At 36.3% G+C, this 27,685-nt stretch overlaps 1 protein-coding gene across 4 annotated transcripts in view; it reads left to right on the top strand.

Annotated features, from left to right (window-relative positions):
- LOC149419014 (spermatogenesis-associated protein 20) overlaps positions 1–27,685 on the top strand; it is a 356,194-nt gene that overhangs the window by 168,090 nt on the left and 160,419 nt on the right. For all 4 annotated transcript variants that reach the window (XM_089638035.1, XM_089638037.1, XM_089638038.1 and 1 more), the window contains exon 4: positions 12,479–12,684. In XM_089638035.1, coding sequence (XP_089494161.1) covers positions 12,479–12,684 — 206 coding nt within the window. The remainder of the gene's footprint in view (positions 1–12,478; positions 12,685–27,685) is intronic.

Raw genomic sequence — 27,685 nt, 5'->3', positions numbered from 1 at the left:
GCAATACGTCACTATCGTAATTAAATGAAATATTCAAATAATTAAATAAAAAAACTTACTACACATTGCGCTGTACTTTCAAAGAACCTTCTTACTTCATTCGTACTTTTGTTATTACCTATACACACTTTATGAACTTCTTTGTACAATTTACAATGATAATGAAAAATGAAACTATGTTCTTGGTATTGTACATACTAATATCTTTCGTGCTCATTTTTTTGCATTTTATTTTTATGTGAAACCGCACGAAAGTCCCAATTACTCCCAACCGTCTGGAGCTAGAGAGATATAGCATCCCCAATCGGGGTATTTTTTGAGGATGAAGGAGACAGGGAAGACAAAGGTGAGGAAGTACCTGGCTATTCAGATCTGGTCACCAAACGCGGCCAAAGCCATTTCAAGCAACGTTTCAATTCTGAATGGTGGTCTTACACCAGGGCGATACTGAGAGTATCTTCCAAAATTTTGTTATGTAGGTACTGTACAGTTATTATTGTAACCCTTTGTAAAACTTACCTACAATAATGTATATATTTTACAGCCTTCAAAGCTTTGATAAATAGAAACGAACCTTTAAAAAAATTATAAAATTTTAAATATTAGCCAAAGCCAATGTCGTTAGTTCTATCTCAAAGCTTACACCACATTAAAAGGGTGCTAATGCTGATTAAGTCGGCGTACCCATTACCTCGCGCGCGTATCGTTAAATTGAATATCCACCGTACATTGTACAACATTGTGTAAAAAGCTCCCGTTGCCGACGGCGTCACTTGCGCGCCCGGTCCGTTATTCGTTATCCGTTATCCGTAATCCGGTACCCGCTACGTAACTGGTGCAAACGACGCGCGTGCGTTCGGTCCCGGTAAGAGCCCCGTAGCTCTTCCGGAAGACCTGATCGACTTACGTGACGGCCAGTCTGATTGTCTTATTTTTATCCGACTTCGTAATTAATTCGATTATGTTATGAAATCGATATTACACCATTTTTTGTATTTTCCAATGGGGTATATGAATTCTTTCTCTGTCTTAAATAATAATTTTCTTATATTCACATTTTTTAGTGTTCTGCTCTTACTTTTTATGTTATATTACGTTCGTCAAGCATCGTAATATGAGCCACTGTACCTGCTCAATATTTTTCGTTCGATTCAAATAGTCGATTTAATAGAATTACGGCTCAATTGAACGGGAGCCGTGAGCTCAGCGCATGAGCAATGAGAATACTGTGATACCGATATGACTCACTCGATACGACTCACTCGATACGGTTCCTCCGTTACGGATCCCCCGATACGTCTCTCTCGATACGGCCCCCAGCTCTCGGCTCCAAGCGTAAGCGTATGAATGATCGTACGACTCTTGGTACCGGTACGCCGTTTCGTACCACAAGAAAAATAAGATGCTTGGTAGTTAGTAGGTGCATGTACATATGTCCAAGTCGAACTGTCAGACGCTGTTCACGTCTCTGAGTATGTAAAAACAATTAATAGTTGGATAATTTGAATGCCGCTATTTTTCTAAAATATCTCTTCATAAAAAGGGTAACCTTTCAATTGAGCCGTGGTACGGTTTACCGGGAGTCGTACGATTACGGCTCGTCAAAAAGAGCTAGCTCACTTGTGCGGCTCGTTCATTATTGACTCATCGCTAAGAAGCATGTTTACAATAACTTGACTTTAACTCGCCAGAGATGATGCCTGTTCTATTGGGGTTTGGATTATTCGGATATCTGTTTAGAAATGTTGTTTTCAACATTTGTAAATATTTCGATTCCCGCCTAAGCGATTAATTAAACGTCACCGTCTTTTCGCGATTTAGTTCTATCCAGACCCGGAATGTGCAGCTGGGCAGTATATCATTTTGTGAATAGAATCAATATAATAAAAGAAAATAAGAAATGTAAATACGTAAAAATCCGTTGTCAAATACATGTTTTTAAATATATTATTTTTATTCATCGCTACTAATGCTGTTACTATTTCCAGACTCTTTTGCTTTTTAAATTTTCCCCAATAACTTGCTCCTAGTTTTCATACGATTTGATGCAACTGAATATCTTTCTTCCAGTTTTTGACCCGAAATAACACACAATGTCGAACGTATTTTACATTTTTCTAAAAAGTTTATGATCAACCACCGGAATAGTGGGCAAAAACCACCCAACCTTTTTTGATGCGAAGATTTGATGGATTTACCCGAGAGTGCATTTGAATGATATCATTTTATTCTAAAACGAACATAGACAAGGTAAATTCCATTTTTATTATAATAATCTACTTTAGATAATGGTTGAAAGATGATTATTTAAAAAAAAAAGTTATGTTGAAGATTAGGTCCACAAACATGAAGATGAGGAAATTATAAAGGATTTTAACCCGCGACTTGCTAGTAGAGAGGCTCACCCCTCTACTACGGAGGTCGTTTTTTTCTTGATTTTTAGTTATTTGTTGCATACATTATTTGTATACCATTTTTAGTCCTAAACATAACCTATTACGGCACATGAATATATTTTCTTCGTCATATTTGAAAGTCAGATGATTTTCCGTATAAAAAATCTATTATGATAAATATCCCCTACCTTCCTTTTTACTAGTCGCAATTTTCTTTTCTCACCTTTGAGTAAGTGAACAAGTAATATTGAGAAGTGTTCGTGATTTTTCTTTCAAAATTACCTGGATGAATTGTTCCTTTTTCCGCGTACTTTTTTCGGTCGAGATGGGTTTAAAAATAAAATTGACAAATAGCCTGAGTTTTCCCCGTCAGAGCGGGCCCCAAAATTCTAACCGGGTTTTCAAAATGTTACCGTGGGGATGGAAAGTGCCACAGGATATTTATCTTGGGACTTCTTTATTTATCGTGAATATCAATAACATTTTGTTATGCCTAAACATTATTCTGCGTAGATAACGGAATCATATTATTTTTAAATGAGTAATATTTTTCTTTTTGTTTTCGTCTTTATTATTTTTTCCATGCTTGCTTGACGATGGTGATCAAATTGATATTCTTTTGTATTGAGATTTTTCGACGATGATTTCTGTGTCTTTTTGTTCAATAGTGGCTTAAACATCTGCCAGGATGAGTAAAAAATAATATAATAAGCAACATCTCTTGCGGTAAATGTTCCATTCATCCATTCGTTCCATTCAGATCCATCAGAGCATCATATTAGGCAGCTGCATGTTTCATTGTATATTATTAAACCTAACCTAACTTAACCAACACCTGCCATAGGTCACCCAAAGTGGGTCGCTACGTTTGATGACTTAGCAATGGTGCCTGGGTCATGAGGTGAGGTTTGTCTTACTACCTACTGCATGGCGGGTTGGATCGGAAGATACCTACTGATTGAGGGAGATTCTTTCACCCCTGTAAACACTGACCTCCAGATTCCTACCCAGAACTTCCTCTCCTTTATTTCCCTAAAAGACCTTCCAAACAGCATACCCATAGATGACATAGGCCACGAGAGAAATTATTTATCTGAAGGCCTCCTGGCAGGAAACCATTATCTCCTAACTAGAAGATAATGGTTTCCTGCAAAATTCGTCAGCTCACCAGAAAGCACGAAAAACAAATTCAGTTGGGTTTCGCAAAACTGGTTTTAACTTACGATTGAATCTGGCTACTAATGTACCAGGCCACCAGAATAAATTATAATTTTCCTTAAATTTATTTAACCATTTTAAAAATAAACACTGTGATGGACCAATCTTCTCGCTCTCTAAATGTAATTTTTTTATGCGGTTCTTTCTGCCCGTCGCGCATCAAAAGTGCTCGCGGCCGCACCGATAAACCTAGCGGGCCGCAGTTTCTCCACCCCTGATCTATATTATGAATTTATGTTTTTTAATCGATAATATTTTTCACTCAATTCCTTATTGTCTCGCCACATTTTATGAAAACACGGAAATAACGCGATTTGCAAATTTCCTTTTAAATCAATCAAAATTTTCCTGACTCTTCTGATCGTGACATCATTGAATGGAACATTATCGAAGGTGAAATAAAATGGTATAACTGCGGTTATCAATTCTCACGGGTCCTGAATTGAGCGATTTCCGGACAGATTCACCGCTGTTTTATTGGTGAGACTCGCCGCCGACTAGGAGAGTGATTGATCACCTGTAAGCGACAAGCCCGGATCGATTGATCGTCGAAGTAGCCACGTGGTAAGGCATAGCTTCGGATCGTTGTTAGCCACCTACCAAGTATCAGCTAGGCGGGGAAAGTGAACCAATTACAATTAACACCGAAATCAAAAATATTGATTCAAGAAAATATTCATGAAAATATAGCGCATTATCTCGCAGTCGAAAGATCGTATGAAGCATTGCTTTTTACATTTTGTTGGTCTGCACGGTTTGAAGTTCCGTCCGGCAAGTTCGTCCCATGAGTGTTATGAAGATCATTATTCAAACCCGAATTAGTGGCCTTTAGCAACATTTTTGATAGGAATTCTCGCGGATTTTATCATTAACAATTTAATTAGCCATATGAATATTTAAAAAAATATATATACTTTGTAAAACAACTACGTCCCGCAACAAATTATAACAACACTTTTTCCACAAAATTATTTTTTTTCAAACCCGAATTAGTGGCAGTTAGCAACATTTTTGGTAGGAATTATCCCGAATTTTATAATTGACAATTTAATTAGCTATATGAATATTAAAAAATATATATAAATACTTGTAAAACAACTACGTCTCACAACAAATTATGACAACACTTTTGCCACAAAATTAATGATCTTCGCTGGTTCCTCGTACGTTTTTATAAGCTTGAACGACCAGTTTGCATCACACAAGTTGGATTGTTAAGTTCATCTCTGTATCTTGAGATATTGAGGTGTTTTTAACTAAATTAAAATTTTAGCTTGTAATTCTAGCACCGAAAACAATACCTTTTTTCTTTAAGAACTGCTTACAGTTGAAAAGAGAAACAATATAAAATTAATATAATCCTATTATGACCATCGAAGAACTGAACATAGTATGCATTAAAAGTTTATCCCGCCCGCTTAGATTCTCACCTTATGTTGAAAACATCAACGTTCAAGGAGATTTTATTTAGAAAAGTTTGTAAGATAAATCTATTTTGAAAACCCTTCCACAGGATAAGGCTCGCAAAGAAAAACTATTGATTATAACATTAGATGTCAGCGTTATATTGTTGACAAACATAAAATGATTAAGTTATTACGCACGCAGAAATTCTCACTCGTAAAACCAATGTTTTATTTCTTTATTCGATCGGACCCGAAACTTTAGCCATGTTCCATATTTTTATACATAATAAACACCCGGATAAGGAAGAGATAGTAATCAAAGTAGACGGACGCCCGAAAATTGTAAAAAAATGTTGAAAATTATTTTACGTATATTTGTTCACTTGACAAATAAAATGTTTTATTTCTGTTTTGAGTGGATCTGAAAGTGTCGCCATGTTATACATTTTTATACATAATATATGTTATCGAATAATGAAAAGATAGTTATCTAAATGCGTAGACTGACGCCAGAATATTGAAAAATTGTTAGAGTTATACAGGGTGATTTTTATGTTCCAGCTCGATTTTGTTTAGCCGCCATTTTAATTTGGATGACATTTGTCAGTTGGCATTTGACCGTCGTAGGGAGTGGTCGATAATAATTTTTTATGGGGCATCTAATGCCGCAACAACGTGTTGAAATTATTAAACTGGCACTTACGATTTCCTAATTTAACCCCTCCCGATTTGTTCCTATGGAGGTACTTAGGTAGGAAAAGGTGTACACTTGTACACCAATAAACCATATACAACTTTTGATGCTTAAGGACAACAGACGAGTCCTGCGGTTTGCAAAAGTGTGCTTAAATGAGCTCGCCTTTGCGCCACGGCGAGAGGCTGCCACTTGATCGACATCACATTCCATACCTAATGTTAAACACCAAATAATCAGTCAGTAAAATATGATTTATAAAATTGTATTTCCTTTAAAATTTATTTAAAAAAACATCTACCTAGAACATAAAACCCACCCTGTATTATGTTCGCTTGACTTAACTAAAAGCTAACCACCCTTTAAAAGGTCAAAGTCACTTCGGTGTGAGGGGTAGGACCTATAAATATCGCTGGGCAGATAGGCCAATGTAAAATAATTATTTTCCTTTGACAGTTGACGTGTGAAATTAATGCTGGTTCCGTTCAAGTGAAAAATTATCGCTTTTTATTCTTAGTGCTTTTGCATTTCCTTCGCATTTGAATATGCAAATGAGATTTTCTGTTATGATTTTCCACTTCGTTCAAAAAAACAAAATTTAGTCCGTTTCGACGGAGAAGCAACGAAATGGTACGTTTTATCGAAATTGACAGACATTTTTTTATTCAATTATGTCTAAAATATACAAGTGGATCCCGTTTCGTTTTAACGAAGTTTTTATAGTATCGTTGATAATAAATCGACTTTTTTTTACAAGTCTTACATTTTTTAATAGAAAGAGAACCATCTTCTGGTGACGTTATAAGTTATTTAAATAAAAAAATACAATAATTTTACTTTGAAATAAGACACAGCTTTTGTTCAAATTAGACTATACTCACGATTATAAAAGATTCAAGAGGCATCACATAGTCTGATAAATCAAAATGATTTAAATTTATTTATTTTACAATCCACTTTTTTATTAATTGTTAGGACTTAGGATACGTTGTGTCACGGAATTTGAACAATTCATAAAGTTGATTTTCAAGTTCTGTGAAGGTTCTATTCAAGTTCTGTTATTATTTCAGTTTTGTGAACCCCTGGCCAATAATGATATAATAATATAACTTGAATATAACCTTCATAGAACTTGAAAATCAACATTGATTTTCATTGAACAACCTTTCTGCCTTCAAACCTACATCCCTAGAAGAAGTAAGAAAATTAATTCTTACTTCACCGAACAAGCAGTGTTCGCTCGACCCTATTCCAACGTGGCTACTGAAAAAGTGTTGCAATGAAATTGCTCCCTTTTTAGTTCATCTTTTCAATAAGTCACTTAGCACGGGTGACTTTCCAAAATCCCTTAAATCAGCTATCGTAACTCCATTATTAAAAAAACCACAACTGGACGCTGAAGATCTTTCAAATTACCGACCCGTTTCAAATCTGCCTTTTATATCAAAAATATTAGAAAAAATCGCTGCCTCACAGGTCATATGTCACTTAAATTCAAATGAATTATTAACTAAATACCAATCTGCATACAGACGGTTCCACTCCACAGAAACCGGGTTACTACGTGTTTTGTCGGACATAACTACTGCCATTGAGTCGGGTAAACTGGCACTTCTTTCAGTCTTGGACATGAGTGCTGCATTTGACACGATTGACCATGACTTTCTTATTAAACGATTAGATGAATCATTTGGTTTAAACTGTGATGTTAAGACCTGGCTGACATCGTACCTGGCCAACCGTTTACAAGCCGTAAAAGTAGGAAAAAACCAATCAAATTATGCAACCCTTTCATCTGGAGTACCCCAAGGGTCCGTTCTGGGCCCACTACTCTTCATCCTCTTCACAAATGATGTCGCTAAAATAATAGAATCATTCGGCCTTCTATCTCACTGCTACGCTGATGACCAGCAAGTTTATTTTTACTGCTTACCAGAAGAAATAAACAGTCTAAAAATTCGTATAACTGAGTGTATAGAAGCAATTACTCGCTGGATGACCTCAAATAGATTGAAACTGAATCCCACAAAGACTGAGTTTCTGTGGACTGCTACAAGCAGACGTCAGCATAACATTGAAAACTCCCCAATAACCATTTCCGGAAGTGACATCACTCCAAAAACGTGCATCAAATTACTGGGTGTCAATCTGGATGCTAATTTTTCCCTTAAAACTCAGGTGAACAGAACTGTAAGCACGGGGTTCTTTCAATTAAGGCAAATTAAAGCAGTGCGGAGAAACCTGCCAACAGAGGCGACTAAATTGCTAGTCAATTCCTATGTTGTTTCACGTCTAGATTATTGCAACGGAATATATGCAAGTCTCCCTAAATGTCAAATCAACAAATTACAATCCGTTTTCAACGCCGCGGCAAGGCTTATCACCGGAGTATCTAAATACTCCCACATTTCAGAGCATCTCAAAAATCTGCACTGGCTCAAATGTCCTGAAAGAATCCAGTTCAAGGTATGCTGGATGGTATTTAAGTCACTTAACGGAATGGCTCCGGCTTATTTATCAGAATTGTGTATTCCAGAAGATTCCAACTCCCGACAGTCAACCCTTAGGTCAGCAACGTCATCAGCTATCGGAAGGTTGAAGGAACCAAAGCGCACACCAGATACTAAGTTCGGTGAGCGTGCTTTTGCCGTGTCAGGACCTAAAGCCTGGAATGGACTGCCACATGATTTGAGAATGATCGCAGACTCGACAGAATTTAGGTCTAAACTTAAAACGCACCTTTTCAGACAGTCGTATCCATAATTTCAGAAACCTTCACTTTCACAGTTGACGGCAATTTAAATTTAAATTAACAAAATGTAAAAAATACTAAAAATAAAATAAAATAAATAAAAATAATAATTAAAAATAAATAAATAAAAATGATAACAACTAACAATTTGTAGGCTTTTAAGACAGTTAAAATACATTTAAATTAAAATAAAAACTATAGCAGACTTAAGATCATGCGACGACCAGTGTTTTTTGATATAGTGTCCTCTGCGTGCAGTTCTATCTTTTATAAGCATAAACTTTTTAATATAAGTGTGTTTGTTGGAAGTGACTTGCCAGGTAAGTATGTTTTGGTATCATTTCTAAATAACAAATGTAGATCCTAGGAAATAAATTGTACAGCGCCCTTGAGGTGATTTTTCACAAAAACGGCGCTCTACAAATTATCCAATTATTATTATTATTATTATTATTGAAATTTGATGAATTGTTCAAATTCTGTGAAACAACCCGTTCTTACGAACCCTTGTCCAGACGCTCTTGAGAAGATTAAAGGCATAATACAATATTGAGACATGTTAATTACTATTATTATTAAACTATTGTAACAAAAACTTTCGCCATTGCAAAGGAATAATAGCTGATATGATATCAACTGCACCAGCGCAACGGCTGATTCTAGCGTTTCAGATTAATGCCTTTATACAATTTGCTACCAGAGAAGTAGTTTAGAATTTATGTTTGGACACAATACTATGCCTGAAAACGTCTACGAATTTACAAAGTTAGCCATGAGTTTGATTGTGCATTAGTTTCATTGTTATGTTAATGGTTGTTAGATTTTATGTTACCATTTGCATTAATTCGTTACGCACACGAAAACACTGGTATTAGAGCTCTTCGCTCCCAGCATGGCCGTTGGAGAAATTGCTTCTCTGGGACTTTATTCATCTACATTGTGCTGTGGACCATTGTCATACGCGACGCCAGACGTCATCCCGCACAGTGGCGAATACTGCAGGAGTTTGCACAACGGTCTGGCAATACAAAACGTGAGACGTTTTCAACACCGCCACTGCGTTGTAGGATTCGGTACAGCGCAGCGCATCAGCAATAACAACGATATGGAATACACTAGAGGAGATGACGTGCAGCAACAATATCGTTTTTTTAATGTATATGAATATATTTAATCAATATTGTTCGTACTAACATCGCTATAATATAATATGCCATAATCGCTAATATCATCTTTAATAATTAAATATATAGCGTCGAGAAAAATCTAGATTAACTAATTAATAATAAACCGCTCGACCTACTTAGTACCTACTCCCGAATTATGTACCTGCAGTCCAAATCGCATCGTAAACAAAGTAATCTACGTACTACAAGACCTACTTGTCTAACGACAACAATAATATCGCAAGTCGGTCTTACACATTACGAGAACTCGCCAGAAGGTTCGAGTCTACGGCCTAGGCATAATTGCCACGCCGTCGAAACTTCGGGAAAGGGCCAGTCCGAGCGAGTGGTCTCGATTTAGTTGCCATTTAACTACCTGCTGTTGCCACCGACCTAACAATATAAATAAGCCCGACGCAGCGAGCATATTATTAGTGTTCAGTATTTACTACCGTCGGCTGCACCTACCTACGAGTACTACGACCTAATTTCGCGAGCATTCATAGTATTTGTGCATAAATAAACGTGAAATATTGTGATTGTAAATCAGCTTTCAACTAATCAATAAACGCTATACCTGAGTGAGAGATCTTTCATTTATACACCACGATAACCACAAATATTACAATTTTAGGTTTTACTCTTTAAGTTATTCCAAAAAATAAATATTAATTTCTGTTATTTATTTTGTTTGACTTTGTAGAGCATTATATAGTTTATTTTATATATATTTTTTTTTTTTCTCTGGCCAAAAGATGTATTCAAACTGGGTATAACCAGTGTGGCTTATTTCCCTGGTGTTTATGCTGGCAGCTGAGTACTGAGATATGTTTTTTTTTAATTTTTAAAAAGTAGTTTCTAATAAATATTTTTTTGGAATGGAAAAATGCTGTGGTAATAAAAATCACTTCGTCTGTACAATAAGTCCCGGTGGTTTCGTCTATGTAAATATCACAGGGGTGTGCTGTCCGTAGAGGTGCAGTCCGTTACAGTGCATGCCCAAAAAAAAGAATAAACGAAATAGATTTTCCTACACATATTTTGCACATTTCTAAGCTCAAGATTTCGCTAAATTATTTCGTAGAAGTCTCATTTTAATAGTGGCTCTTTTATTTGTAGCGTGTTGAAGTCCCACGATGGTGTAAGAAATCATATCGATTTTCCTATGCTTTTGCTTACGTAAATACATTGTTATGTTTTCTACTATAAGTCACCAAAATAAATCAACTCCCCCACAACCCACTGTCGACTGATAAGTACAGCGTCGTTTCACTTATTGGCGCGGTCATCAATCTCTCTGAAGTTTATTCCCCAGGATGACGTCACGTGTACGTACCCATATTCAATATAGTCGTACACTAGACATAGTACATAGTCGTTTCACTTATTGGCGCGGTCATCAATCTCTCTGAAGCTTATTCCTCAGGATGACGTCACATGTACCTATCCATATTCATTATAGTCGTACTCCCTAACTAGAATTGTGGTCAACTTTTGTGTTTTCTGCACCATTGTGTGCCGGTCATTTGAAGTCGTGTCGGTCGAGTTGAATAAACTATCCTTTGTCTCATTTGGAGGTGGATATTTTAAAGATAAACGAGTTGTTGGATGTGGTCGTACAGATTGTTTGACGCTGAGCTTGAAAGACCAGTGCAGTTAGTTGAGTGTCCCGTGGTGTGAATTCAGCACTCGGCGAAGTTGTATAAACCTATTATGTTATGTGCTTACCACGTAGCTTAGTTCGCGCTTTAAAAAATAATTAACAGTCAGCAAGTCGAGAGTTCACTAAAGCTGTTGTAATCGTTACCCCGATTTTGATATATACAGGCAGTTTTTTTTCAATAAATTTACTGTAAAAAAAAAAACTTGTTATAATTAAAATATTAATTTCGGATGTGACTCCGTCTGTCTGTAAATTCGTTTCAATGAACTCGAGAACTTTTGCTTTGAATTTAACAGTTACAATTTTTTCAAAATAGGTAGCGTTGGAGGATTCAGACAAGCTTTTAAGTAATATTTTTAACAGATAATTATTTAAATTACCATTTTAAAAAGTGGAACTGATTTATCGAGAATTCAGGTTATCCCCAGTTATGTACAGTATACACCGTATATACAGTTATGTACACCCTCGTATTATCCAGTTACGAATATACAATATCCTTCCAGATAACCTTAAAACGGAGAGAATAAATGTATTTAAAAAAAAACTTTTTAATCTTGTTATTAGAACTACTTATTTAATGTTATATGTACTTATTTAAGTTAAGAAAGTGAAATGTAAAATTTCTTTTAACTTAATAAATAAAAAAAAAAAAATGTATTCAATTAAATTTAGATGGGACAAGAAGCGAAAAAATTGATTCCACTTTTTTACATTTTAAATAAAAGTAAAACCGCCCAAGAGTCCCAACCGCTCCCGTCTGGAGCCAGTAGGACTATGGCATCCACAGTTGGGGTATGTTGTTAGGCTAAAGCTAGTGGGGATGGGAAGGAGATGGGAAAGAGCAAGGTGGGGAAGTACCTGGCTATTCAGATCTGGTCACAAAACACGGCCAAAGCCATTTCAAACAACGTTTCAATTTTGATTGGTGGTCTTACACCAGGGCGATACTGAGAGTATCTTCCACTCTGAAACCGTCACGCAAATACAAAATTCAATTAGTTCAATTTGACGCCTAATGCTCTAACGCCGAACGAACGGAAACTAAATCAGGTCCTCGCGCACTGTTACTCTCGTGATAAAAGTGAAAGTTTTCTTACAATTTTTAACAATTGAAAAAAAATACAATGTTTTTTTTATGTAGTATGTGCAATAAAAATATATATATTTTTTTTTTCTTCAGATGTGGACGGAGCTGAGCCCTCCGGTAACAGCGTGGCAGTACATAACCTCCTTCGCCTGGCGGCCCACTGCGGAGGTACGGCCAAGGAGCGTCGCGAGCGCGCCGAGCACACTCTGCTGGCTTTCGGGCCGCGCATGGTCGAGGCACCCACCGCCCTGCCCGAGATGGTCTCCGCTCTGATGTTCCACTCGGACTCTCCGACCCAGGTAAGATATTTATGACATTTTCCGTCACTTATTTTTACGCGCTGGTTCAGCGTTTGCATTGGAAAGCCGGCTTTAAGCTTGGTTTGCTACCCATAGCGTGCATGGAGAAAAATGAGTATTGCTAATTTATGAAGAATCTCCTCAAATTATTAGTAATCCGGTTACAATCGGGATTTCAGGACGTTTACTGATAAACTTTTAGTAAATTCGTAATAATTTCGGAACACGTGTTCATGCAACTGCGTTTTTCTCTATATTATATAATGAAGAAATGCGAAAATATTGAGATTTCTATGAACTTGTGTTCGGAAAAAATCGTGACAATATATAGGTATTTTACTAAAAGTTTATCAGGAAACCTATCAATTCATTCGTTAAGGGCCTGCGATCCCGATTTTAAACAATTATAAATTAAAATAATTATAGAATTTTTAAACAATTTTGTCATTTAACAATGGACATCAATGTAGAACATATTACATGATGGTAAATCCAAAAACACCACGACTACAGATTATGAAACCACAAAAAATTTGCGCGGGACTAATGTTGCCAACATAAAAACATAGAAACTGCTATCTAACATTTAATACTACAGCGTCATGGCCATGTTCAGTATTTGAATCAGTATTTTTTGTAATGGTATCACTCAATTACCAGGGCTCCTACCAGGGAGCAACTTGACAAATATAAATTATCTCTCATAGCGAGGTTGAGGACCGACTGATATTTGGGGCTGATGAGTGGAGATAGTAGGAAGAATGTTGCAAAAAGCATTTAAAATGGAAAATGCAAAAAGGTTTTTAGAAAAGCATTTAAAATGCAAAATGGAAAATACCCATTTTGCATTTTGCATTTCCATTTGAAATGGATTTATTTGAAATAAAGCACATCTCTGGATATAATGTGTATTTGTTGGGTTAGCTGGAAGAAATAGGATGTAACCTATAAGTTATACCCTTTGTACTCTTTTTGTGCAATAAATATTTTTTTGAATTTGAATTCGCTGGTAGGCAGATGCGCCATACATAAGATGTTTCACTAGTAGGTTCAAAGGCGATGCGGGTTGCACCTATGAACGTTCCCGAACCTTCTAGTAGCTACCGCTACAATATTATGATGTTGCGAAAAGCGAACAAATTCTCTTCGGATATTGGCTGTTGGTTCCCAAAAGCGAAAAAAATAGACTTAGGACTTTAGCCTAGCCTTAAATGACTAAATTAGGGGTTCTTTATATCGTCCTGATACTTGCGATAATTTCACTTGATTTTAATCTGGCATACGCCCCTATCCGTATTTAGTGATGGGTTGCTTTCTATTCCAGTTCTTACTAAATAGTGCAATATCAAAAGCTTTCCAAGTGAACCATTTCGTAGTCAACGAGATATGAGTGGAGTACCGCCAAGTTCAACAAATTTAATATTCCTTTGTTTTTTATTGCAAACATTAGAGAAAATTGCTCACAGAAGTAAAAAAAAAACACCCCTCGTTGCCGAGTTTCTCGATATTAGTGTGGAAAAATATTATAGACGCTTACTTTTTAAAACGGGCATAAACCACCCTGGGAAAAAAGGCATATTTTGCCGAGAATATTATGGTGTATCTTTTAAGATACGCCAAAGCGATTTGCCACTGAGCGCGATAAAAGGCGGAGTAATTTCGCGTTAATGTACGATACAATTCACGTGTTGTGTGACACGGAACGGGCTTGAACGCTAATCTCTACGTAATCCCTTACATCACCTTTGTAGAAGCGTTCCCTGGCACCGTCGCTAGGGCTTGCAAACCGGTTCAAGCCGAAATCTGCTTTCCCGTTTCGGCTTATTTTACATTTAAAAAAAAAATTGTATGTGTAATCGCACAAGAGTCCCAGATGCTCCCAACCGCCTGGAGCCAGTAAGACTATGGCATCCCCAATTGAGGTATGTTTTGCGGCTGAAGGTAGTGGGGAGGAGAAGGAGATGGGAAGGGGATGGTTGAGGAGTACCTAGCTATTCAGATCTGGTCACCAAACACAGTCAAATCCATTTAAAGCAACGTTTCAATTCTGAATATCTTCCACTCTGGAACGTGCCGCAAATATACTATATATTATTTTAAAAGAGCAATTTGTGAAATAACACAAATTAATAGAATTAAATTTACTTGCGCACGCCTGTATTTGAACCCGTGACCTCCAGCTTGCCAGTCCAGAGCCTTACCCCTCGACCACGGAGGCCGTCGATACCGAAAATAGGTATATATTTTTTAAATTCATTTACATCAACCAGTGACATTTGTTTTTATTTGATAATCAAATTTGATCAAACCCCGACGGGCCGAGAATCGGTGGTTATCATGACCATTATTTGAAGTGATCAATGTAAAACGATGCATGATTTTACGAGACATCATTTTATACGATTTATCGAAGTTCATTTTAAAGGCTATTTGAGATATCGAAAAACTAATTTTCCTGTCTTAATGACTCTTTAAATGTGATAAAATTAGAAAAAATAAATAGAAAACGACGTCATCAAGCAGTTAAATGGCAACCCTAACTGCTGCTCACTCACCTTATATTAAATATCAACCCTAACTGCTGACTCCTCACCTTATATTAAATGGCAACCCTAACTGCTGCCTACGCACCTTATATTAAATATCAACCTTAACTACTGATTACTCACCTTATATTAAATGGCAACCCTAACTGCTGCCTACTCGCCTTATATTAAATGGCAACCCTAACTGCTGCCTACTCGCCTTATATTAAATGGCAACCCTAACTGCTGCCTACTCGCCTTCTATTAAATGGCAACCTTAACTGCTGCCTACCCACCTTCTATTACGGTGTAGAATTTTCACTTGTTACGTGAAACTAAGGAATTAAATATTTGATGATCCTACTAGTATGACAAAATGTTATTGTGGGGGTGGGAATTCAACTCTCAAATGACTATTAATGGGGGCTAAGCGTTTACAGGTTATTCCTACGCTCGAAAGGCTGATCTTTGCATTTTAAATTCGGAAGGTTAAACGGGATATCAGGCTGATGATTTATTCATTTTATATAATTTTGTAATACACAGTAAACACGACTCCTGTGTTGTTTATACCTTGAATAAACGTGTTATATTCATGGTTATAATGAGTTTATGAATAAGTAATTTACGATTTCGGTTTCCAGGGCTTTTATCAGTAAGTGATTTTTTTCATAATCTGCATTGACGTATGATAAAAATGTACAATACTAATAATAATAATGATTATTTTAATGTGCTTATTTTAGTTGTTTTTATTGGAGAACGTGATGCTAAATTATTATTATTTTAAAGAACACGTGTTCCGACTTCCTCATAAAACATTCGTGCTGTACCGGTATTTTGTTATGTAATTTGTCAATTCATTTGTTATAGGCATCCAGTCCCGTTATTACCAGGAAAACGAATAATTTGACCAGGTTTTAATGAATTTACAATAGTTCATATCGGTAAGTTTTCTCCTCCAAATCATATTTCCGGGTTCCATGATAACTCAACACAGTGACAATTCAAAACACCTTTAAAAAGTGATATAAAGTCACTAGAAACGATGAAAAAAAAATTAAACCTAATCTAACCTAACCTAACCTAACCTACTTAACCCAGTTAATAAAGTTTTTGTTTCATCACTTTCCAGGACTTTATATAACTTTTAAAAGATGTGACGAATTATCATTTTGATGATTTATCCGGTCACCTATTTCCGCTATCAACAATTTCCGAGAAATCTTCTTTAACATTGACTTGACGACTTCTTCGCCTTCAAATCACCCCCGGATTTCTTTTGGCGTGGAACCGAAACCTGCTTAACGTTGAGAATAAATCGTGAAAAATACAACAGAATCTTTTATTACAGACATTTATTGTGGTCGCAATTCGCATTATTGTATCCGAATCATTTTATGGTAGAAATTGACTACTTGGGATAGCTACTTAACAGTTAGTTAGAATTCGGAAAGGAGTCTGCCTTGTCTTCTAAAAACGTCTTGATGCGAATCGATATTATGGCCCTGGGGAATACCGCGGGTGTATCACTACACAAGCTTTCCGTAATAGATTCGATATTATAACGCAGAGTCTTTTAACGTGTTCACTGCACAGATTTTCTTAACAGAGTGCCGAGGTATCCATAAATTGTTTCAATTTTCACTGATGTAGGTACTCCACACTGTCGGAAAGGGACAGGTAATTAATTGGGTAACAGGTTGAATGGAGGTATATGTATTAGAGGGAGATGAATATATTTGCGTCAATAATTATTTTGGATATTGTAATTTTAAAAATAAGAAGGCTATAAACTTGTACAACCAATGGGTACACATTACATAATATTATATAAAGTGATGACGCTTCCGTCTTGAAGTAAAAACCAATTAGGTCGTTTGATTAACGAGACCAATAACTCTTATGACGCCACATTGCAGGCTACAAACGCTTCATTGCATCTAAAACTGAAGTTATATGATGCAATAACACTCGGAAATGGGAAAGTGCAGCAGGTTTAACTGTCATTTTACTGTCAATAACACAGACATCTTTCTGACTGTCTCACCGATACCAAACATTTTCAGCGTTTTCTTCTAGCTTATTGAATTTACCGAAAACGAAAAGTTTCGTGGAAAATCATTACAAGAACTTTAAACATTGAGTTATATATAAATAGAGTCTACATTTCTTTCAATATCAGTGTGAAATATTGTTCCCGTACGGGAAGTAGGAAGGGGGTGTGGCGGTTGTTGGTGTCGCCCGAATACTTCCGACCGCGTACGAACTCAGTGAATAAGTCGAAGGTGACCGGCGCCCGCGCGCCGCTGGGCAAATGCTCCACGAGTTTTTAACATTAATAAGTCAATTTAAACGACTACTGATTATAACAAAACCCGACTTACCGATGAAAGGTTGTTCCATTGCTTTCCCTACATTCACCAGTACGGCTTGTACAATATCTCCGCGTGTACGTCGGGATTTTGAAGTTATCGTTGGAGTAACCGACTGATGTCCGTGATATTTCACATCGGACAATGATCCGATATGCGTGGCCCATACTTCGAACGCCAAAGCTACAGCTATCTACATACCACATTGCCTATAAACCTTATTTCTGATATTTATGAAAACAATATTTTTTAAGTCCCCGACGACATAGAAATATCCGCAGGTTTCAAAAAAATAATATTTTTATTTTTTCGCAAATAATGCTTTTGCTAAAGCAGCAAAACCTCAAGAACTGTGAGCATCGGCACGGCCTATTCTGTTAAGAAGTTCTAGTTGAACCCAAGTTGTTTCTTGATTACGATTGATTTCCATTTTTGTCGTACATATTAATCATTCATTCACTGATATACACCCTCCTTTTGCTGTCATGTCATCTCTGTTTTTTTTGATTCGTTTGATGTTATATTGTTAATCGACAATTTGTCCTTATAATAATTAATAAATAGGCCAGCATAAATAACGCGACTGTATTTATTTTTATAAATTAAAAGTAGCCGTTACTGAAATATAAAGAAATACTAACTAACTAACTAAATAACCATCACGCCGTTTCCCCGCAGGGGTAGGCAGAGAGGACGGACCGCCAAACAACTTGGTCTTGGCACACACTCCTTGCCTCATTCACATTCATACATCGTCTACTAGTAAGAAATACGTAGTATAATAATAAGATTTTAGCAAATTGCAGTGCTAAGTCTAGATTTTTATAGTGAAGATAGTTACAGGAGCGCATAGGTACAAGGATAACGTTATTTTATTGCTTGATACAAAATCAAATGCTTGTAAAAATTAGAATGTCAAAAAAATTGGACGAAAAGAAATATACCCTTATTTAATTTTGGCACGTAGGCACTGTAGGCAGATGTTTTGTTTTTGGGTAGGTACGTTCCCAGACATTGCATAAAGACAAAGATATTTCCTTTGTCGTTTTAATTGCGCGAACCCCATTTGAATGCTATTTCACGATGGAAATATTCCAGGACAAGAGGGAATGGCTTTGTGATATATTTTTTTAAATATTTGCCTTCAGACTGTTGTACGATGTTCAAAATTAAAAAAAAAACACACACATAAAGGAAACGTCTTACATATCAATAACTTTTTTTTTGTAAAACACGGAAAAACACGGATTTCAAAAGCTGATTTCCGCAACCGATGCGTAATATTATGTATGGTTGTCTGCATCATTTTGTATTTATTGTCTTGCATCCTCATTACCATTCTATAATACAGAATGATAATGGATGCAAGTTAGTCAAAAGTCATGTTTTTTTTTTTAAAGAAAGGATATTAAATCCTTGTTTTAGCCACAATATTATTCAAGATGTGAACGGTGAATGTTGGAAGCAATTGAGTAAATTTGTGCACTTGTGAAGTATGTTCGCGAGAGATGAAGCTTATATAAAAACGTTGACAAAGGAGTGGATGTAAGAAATTCAATTACCGAAGGACTGAATGCAGTTGGTATTTTTCTTATACCAACCTTGATAGTGTGATAGTTCGAGCTACAAGACACATATGGCTCTAGGGTAGATATATCTCAGAGGTTGTAGACTTATCCAACAGATGTCGGTAGTATATTATCTGGTCGCTCCTCTTTGGCGGGTACGAAAGTTGGGAAGAGTGCGGTTTTGAGAAAGAGAGAGTTTAAGAGCACAATAGAGAAGACGTTGGCCTCCAGACCGTCTACACACTTGTTTCCGATCACAAGAGTTTTTAGTCTAAATAAAGACGTAGTGTTTTTTACGAAGTATTTATTATCCAGATCTATTCACTATTGTGATGTATGGTAATTAGGTTGATTAGTTAATCGATAGATGGCGGAAGACATAAAGCTTAAGCCAGGACTCGGCCAGATGACGTTAGTATAGCAGGTACTTGCGAGAGATATTATCGGACAGTGCAAGCGTCAAACAGTGTAGTTTAGCCAGACAGGTTATTGTAACTTAAATAAACGCAATTTTATTAAGAACCATTTACTGTTTTAAAGAGTTCCCAACGCCCGAAGTCTGCATAAGTAAAGGCTGATATAACAACTGACCAGAGGCGGTTCCTTGGTACGTGCATTTGTGCATTGCACTGCTTGTCTTCAATCTCCACATACAAATTACAACGACATCTGTACCCCAGTGATCGATGTAAGAAATTCGTAATTCCCGTCAGGTCATTATTTGAGCTATCTTCTAGTAAAATATCCCGCGCAAGAGCAAGCAGTCGTGCATACCCCGATATGCACAGAACCAACTTTTACCATACTACTAAAACAGCGTCGGGCGGTATCGAGTCAGCCCGAAGTAGCCGAAACGGTGACATGAGCGAGACAGATTACACTCTTAACGTCAAATTATGTGTTAGAGCAGTTCAGATACATAACCCATCCGTGCATTATCGAAGTGCTTTGACGGCGAGTGAATTTTGCATCACTTTGATCATGCGTAATCCAATGCGTTTGGAATGGATTCGCTTAGAAATACTAATGTTCAATGTTAACGCAACAACATTAACAGATTGGAACTCGTTCGCGGTAAAATCAAACGGTTTCGGTATATTTTCAACGATGAATTGAGTGTCCTTTATTTTCAAGATAATTTTGTATTATTTAATCAATTATTTTACAAACATAACTTAGAAGATAGAATGAATGCAGTAGGTGTTCCCATTCATTAATTTGCTCCACCTAAATTACAGACTAGGTAAATTTTAAAAGTGAAATGCACTGCTGGTAATTACAGTCACGGGCCGCGTCTGCAACTGACACAATAATAGGATATTACGGCGAGGCTTGGACCCTGACGCAGGATGGGCAAAAGTGGACGTGGTAGAAATGCAATCCTTGGGGCTTATGTCTGAAAAACTTGAGCAATTGTATTACGGATGTACAAATAAAGGAAACAAATAAGAAAGGGGCTCTAAGTTGGATTGGACGAAGGGATGAACGAAAAAATGAGCCAACGGAGAGTAGGAATCTCGAGAGTAATGTGAGAACTATCCAGGTCACCCTTGGAAGACACTGTACGATCAAGGTAATGAAATATTTGTTTATTTATTCGTTCCATTTTAGTTATTTGTACATTTAAGTTTACAAAAGACTAATTAATACTATCACACATCTACTTAAATACTATTTATTACATTTACTCTTGTCTAATGCGGTTCTAATAATCTATTTTTAGTTAACTTATATGTAATTAATTATTGAAGACAATATTAGCGATTCCTAAACGAAAATTTGAAACAGAAAAATCAGAAAAGGATATGGTCATATCTAGGACTCTAACCCAGGACACAACGGTTGTGTCCTGGGTTGTGGCCGGGGCACAAATCTACCAAGCCCCGGAAAGGAAAGGGTCTTGGGATCAAGTACTAGTTGTGACAGTATCTTTTTCTGATTTTTCTGTTTCAAATTTTCATTAAGGCATCGCTAATATTGTCTTCAATAATTAAATATTACAATTTGAGGTTTTAATCATTAAGTTATTCCAAAAAATAAAATAACTAATATGTGTGATATAATTACTAATAACTATACAAGTAAAGAGTATGTGCTGTGAAATCTTTATTAATGCGGTTTTGTGTGAGAAATATAGTATTTTTGCAACATTCCTAACATTGTTCCGTCAGTCTTGTGTTTCATCTAATTTGAAAGAGTATTTCAATTTATCTTTTGATTCCATCCACGAATTCGTGGAAAATGGAGCAGAAATTTTCGTTTTCAACAATTTTGCAATACGTTAACAAGTTAATGATAGAACGTCCAAACCCTTGTCCTGCCGGAAGGAGCTTCCGGAAGGACAATTCGACGAGTGTGCGTCCTGCCAGCAGTACGCAATTTTTTGCGGTTTTTGTATGAATATAAGAGGCTGTCCTTCTAGCAGTACTCGACTTTTATGCATGTTAAAAATAGGCAGAGGTGACAAACTTTCTGTATTTTATTTAATAAAATTAGATATGGGCGCTTATTAACATAACAGGGTAGAAAATAAACAAGAAAATGAAAAAAAAAACGAAAGTGAAAATTGTATTTATTTTGAGAAAATTAAAAAAAGGTATAATAAAATAAGACATGGGCGCTTATTAATATAACAGGGTAGAAAATAAACAAGAAAATGAAGAAAAAAAAACGTAAGTGAAAATTGTATTTACTTTGAGAAAATTAAAAAAAGGATTATGCTGGAATTCCATTCGCGATATGGTAGGTGAAGCAGTTTCTTCCTGTCTGTGGAGAGCATAAAACACATCGCGGACCACATGTCTTGCAAAAAAAGCTCGCCTTCTGCTGTTTTTTGTTGACTCTGGAGCAAACTATACATTTGCGTTGAACTCTCTTTCTGTCATCTGATTTTGACAGGGCCTCAAGAATGTGTTCTCCGCTGTGAGCGATGTTCTCGTGTGGTGGCGGCTCATTCTCTTGTAGGTTATCATCGTCATTAATAGTTAGAGCTAATACCAGGTTGGTAGTAAACCACCTGTGAGACACCTGATCATGTTCGGAGCGAAAGAAATTATTAAAAACCAAATACGCATTCGTTTCTATAATGCCCAGAACTGAGGCATATATTCTATGTTCCCATTTTTGTGTGCCCCAAGCTTTCTCCAATGCCAATCCATCCTGCCTAATGTGATTGTGAATATCGATAGCCGCAGCCCCGTCAAAATATTGCTGGACTAATTTAGGCCGATCGACTTCTCGGTAAAATAAATTTCCTTCATCGTCCCACCTTCTTTTGCGTGATGGCAGGCCAGGCAGTGTCGTTTCGCAAGTGGCTACAAATGTATGAATCTTTTTGTCTCTCCAGGCACAGGCAGTGAGCTGCACAGAGTCTTTTTCTGCTGTACTCACAACAGATGCCCCCTTATGCGTAGGACACTGAGCTGCCATCTCAGACACAGGATAGAAACTATGTGCTGTCTTTACCAGTCCAATAAAATACAATCCAACTTTGAATAACTCCACAGCTGTTTTGACTGAAGCAAACCAAGAGTCACCAACTATAACTCTGCCAGAACCATACCATGGCTCTGTCAATCTCAAAGTAGTTGCAGTTCCTGCGCCAAATTCTCTTTGCCATTTCTTCGTACTCATTGCTTCTTTGCCCTCATTAATTTCCATTCTGATCATAATGTTTGTGTCACTATCACACGCTGTTTTTACTTCACAACCGACTCCTTTTGGTTTTCTTTTAATCTTCATAACTGCTGGCATTCCGTTTTTGAAGTACGCACCCCTTCCATACCAGGCGAACATGGATTCATCTACAGTTATTTTTGACCCAGGATGGATGGTATCTTTTAGTTTATCATTCACCATCGTTACTAATGTTCTAGTGTTACGCCATTTATCAGAAAAATCAAGGTCTGAGGATTGTGTGAAGCGCAATGCCATGAGAATGATCTCAAATCTTTGGCGGCTCATACCAAATCTTTGTCCAAAATTTGCAGGGGGATATATTCCATCAGAGGTGGTATTCCAATAGGATCGTCGATCTGGAAGTTCTTGAAGAGTCATAGCATATAATATGCCAAAAACAGTTAATAATTCCTTCTCGTTCAACAGTTTTTGTCTTGCTGGAAACGAATAGTTGGTGCAATGGACTATGTAACTAAGCTTCTCTCTCGGAAATATCATGAAAAATGCATCCTTGATACTTCGTGCGGGCCCCAATGGTACTAGCAAGGTAGCTTTGAAATAGCCTTGTTGTCGTTGATCGACACGTATTGCTTCATGAAAAGTCCAGGTAACACCCTTTGCAACTGTTGTATTTCGAGCAGAATTTACGTTGCTTGTACTTGAATTCGGATGTACTGAAATACTTGTCTCGTCATCTTCGCTCGAAGAAGAAGAACCCGATTCAGACGATGCTGAAAAAAAATCCATTATTAGTGATCAACAGACGCAAAGGGGTGTAGGTACTCAATATATTTAAACTTAAAATTATTTTCCAAATAAATATAAGCAATAATTATTAGCCAGAAACACCCATACAAATTGAAAAAATCTTCCGAGAAGAAATAATAACCGCCGACGCGTCGCGACGGTACTCACACCCTCCTGATTTCCGGTCAGGTGATCGATCCATTGAGCTACGCCGGCCTATCTCCTGTCCCGTCAAATTATTCAATATGTATTAGAAATATTTCGTTCAACAACTATTGCTTATTTTATTATTTCACCTAAGAACAACATACTTTATTATAGTAGGGAAGGCAATTTTACTTGCTAAATTCCCCACTAGATAGCGTCGCGACAAATTATGTCTACATTTTATTGGTGAATACTTAGAATTGTCAAATATTATTATTTTTCGTCGTCGGCAGTTATTATATCTTCTCGGAAGATTTTTTCAATTTGTATGGGTGTTTCTGGCTAATAATTATTGCTTATAATAATTTGTAATCCTTTGTGATATGCATAAAAACCTTGTCTTATAAACATTAATAAAGTTTATCAGTTAAAAAATAATAAAAATATTTTTAATACACACACACCCAGGCACAGACACACAGGCAAGCACGCGCCCACACACACAGACACGCAAATACATACGCATACATACCCATACAAGTCAAACTTAGCAAAGTTAATTTATGTTGTGCCTGTCAAAAAAAAATTGTCAATCACGTAAATAATGGAAACGAACAAGCAACCTCCAAGTACTATTTTTTCTATGGGAATATACTAGGCTTACTATAAACGTAAGCCTATGAATAAAATAAGAAAGTTTGTACTTACAATGTTCTTCATTTGTATTTGCTTCCACTAAATTGTCATTTTCGGTTTCAGCAATTAGAACTCCAACGGGCACGGTTGATATTTTTTTGTCAATTTCCCAATATACCCTTGCATAATTGTTTTCTAACTTTTTTACAGTGCCCCAACAATAACTAATGTCGTAATTATCACCAAAATGTTTGCGACTCCATGTGTTTAGGCCATCATTTTCGTCGAAATACGTGGCTTTGACGCGAACGCGGACCCCACGTCTTATACTCGCCGCCATTTTGGCCAGACTGATCGCAGAAATACGATTCAAAAACTCGCTGAATCAGAAAGAGACGCACTATGCAATGCAGTTAACGGCATCCTGCTAGCAGGCCTACAAAGCCGCATATAAACAAAAAACTTACGTCCTACCGGTAGTACGTAAAGTCCTGCTGGCAGGACGCTGGACGTTCTATCATTAACGTTCTCGTTTCGACATATTCGATCGAAATTCTCTTTCCTGTTACGTTGATACGGGATCATTCCTTCCGGAGCTTAATGTCCATTTTCATCTCGTTGCAGAAGACAGCCCCGTATATGGCATCCATATAAAGATGAAATAGAAATAATGCTTACGAGACATACTATTATAAAATATAACATTTTGGCTGATATATTTTATAGTTTAATCGTTTTTAAGGCGTGTTTAAGTATCATACGATACCATGACGTAGCTATTAACATAATCGAAACATTCTATTATGAAACACTAACATAGAATTAATTCCTGATTAGGTAAATACTCTAACATTCTACTCCGCACCGCCGTTATTTTTGGCATAAAACTATCTCGAAAATTAATTTTTCATATCAAATCGATTATATAAATTTCAATCAACGCTTTTTATCCATTATTTTTTAATCGAAATGTACCTACGTATGATTTTTACGTTATTTTTAGCGTTTCAATATTTACCAAACACAAATCCACAAATGATTCGCGTAGATATTTACATTATGTAGCTCATATTGAGGTGTTGACTTAGTTCGTCAATGGGTACACCAGAATTTACCGGGAACAAGCTGAGAATAAGGCTCTTCGCCCTTGAGGGGACTACTTTCACGAAAACGGCACTATAAAAGTAGCACAATTTATTTATTATTTTACGTGTTGACGCAACTATATGCACCTCCCTCTAAAATATGTTCCTGTCAGTGTACATCAGTGAAATTATTTATGCATGACCAGTCTGTTAAGAAAACCGGTACAGTGAACAAGTTCCTTCAGTTCGTTTAATTCGAGTCAATTACGGAAACTTTTGCAGTGATGGCCACGCAGTGTCCCTCGAGTCTATAATATCGATCGCAAAAATCAAGGGTAAGTAAGAATCCTTTCCAATTCTAATTGTTAACCACAGCTACGCCAATAGTTGTGTCAAATATTGATTACATTTCACAATTACACCAAAAACTGATTCGCATACAATATTGCGACTTCGTAACGTTTAATAATTGTGGTGAACGAATTTGCAGAAAGGTGTGGTTTATTTTCATTTTTAATAATTTTTAATGTGATTTATATTATGAATCACTATGGAATGTAAGGATACGTGTTTTTTCATGTGTTTATTCTTTGCAAAAACGGGGTTAACGACGATTATTGATTACACTAGCAATAGATTCATGGCTCCGGTTTTTAATTTATATTATTATTTATTGGCTTACTGGGATTAATTAACATTCCATTATTTTAGTTTACTTATTCTGTGGTCACATCTCGACTTAAACTTCGAACAGCATAAAAATGGAGTAAAGCTTCGTACAGAGTTGTGTTGTTTATAGTGTGGTCATTGCGTTTCCGTCGGATGACCGCTATCAAGCTTTATATTTTGCTCTACCTTTTGTAGCGTGACGTCAGCGTGGCCGCTCTTATTTATCTGACTGTAGTAAATAATGTTTATACGTTTCATCAATGAGACGCTAGATAAAATACGGTTAAAATGTTATTAAAGAAAGAAAATGGTTTTGAGAACTTACTAATAACTATACAATACATTTTAAAGAGATCTACTTCTTAGCGTAAATTAGAACTCACAGTGCCTACCGATTTAAATACACTACGGAATAAAATTGAAATACAATACTATTCATGATGATATAAACATAATTATAATTGTAGTAATCTAGGTAACTGATTATATCGATTGGTGGCCATTCTATTGGACTTCTCTCCTTGGGTAAAACAATAACTAAAAGCTGAGAACGCTGGAGAAGTCTTCCCAGAATAATAGTCTTAGTAACTCACAAAAACTGGTCCTACTAACACGGTTGAATACAACACTGCCCGAATGAATTACATACTTGGGTGATTTATTTTTGGGGTATTATGTTAAACTAATATTCTAGGGATGTGTTATGTAGATGCGATACCGTATTTCCAGCTCCGATCCGTGCGCTGGTATTGCAATATACTTTCAAATGGTTTTCTGCCTAAATTTTTCGTTTACCTGCAAATAAGGAAGTTGAGTGAAAAATATTTTGACTTTTAAAAAATATGTTCATGTAGATCAAAAAATATCGATTCTAAATATATTTCTATATTATTATTCTTAGAATTAGTTAAACGTTCTTGAAAAAGCATTAAATAGCAATAAACTGAATACGCTCCACGATTGGTCGAAAGAATTCTGACGTCACATGTGTCGTGACTTGTACGTAAAACGGATCACCTATGGTGCATCTCTTTCTATTACATGAGAGATGGTCGGTTTAGATGAGAGAGGTGTATAGGCCAAACGTTTATTTGGGCCAAATCACAGCCGGTCGTGGAGTTAAAGCTTCCAAGTAAGTATATCAAATTATTAATTGTGTTCATTTGTACGTTACGATAAATATAATACATTTTTACAGTATAATAATCATTGCGTATCTACCCATCTGACATTTCGCCATAACCACTAGTTTTGTGCAGGTATATTTATTGATTTCGCATGGCATGATAATTATTCTCTACTCATTATAATATATATTATAATGTGGTGATGGCTTTTAAATATTTCATCTTTTATTTACCATATAATAAGGCACTGCTGAAAACCAGCTGCATTCCCGGAGAAACCCCTTTGTCAATAGGATCTATGTGAAAAAAATAGCTCCCATCTATTGTCAAATATTTATGTAGGTATTTGTTGTTATTATTATATGAAATGGATTTCTAAAGATACATATTCGTATAGTGCTTTATAATAATATGTTGTTTATTGCATCGCTTAGAAGTTTTTAT

This window comes from Hesperophylax consimilis, chromosome 12, assembly GCF_061612785.1.
Source record: "Hesperophylax consimilis isolate HC1 chromosome 12, BYU_Hcon_1.0, whole genome shotgun sequence".
NCBI lineage: Eukaryota > Metazoa > Arthropoda > Insecta > Trichoptera > Limnephilidae > Hesperophylax > Hesperophylax consimilis.
This window is presented reverse-complemented; position numbering and strand designations above follow the sequence as displayed.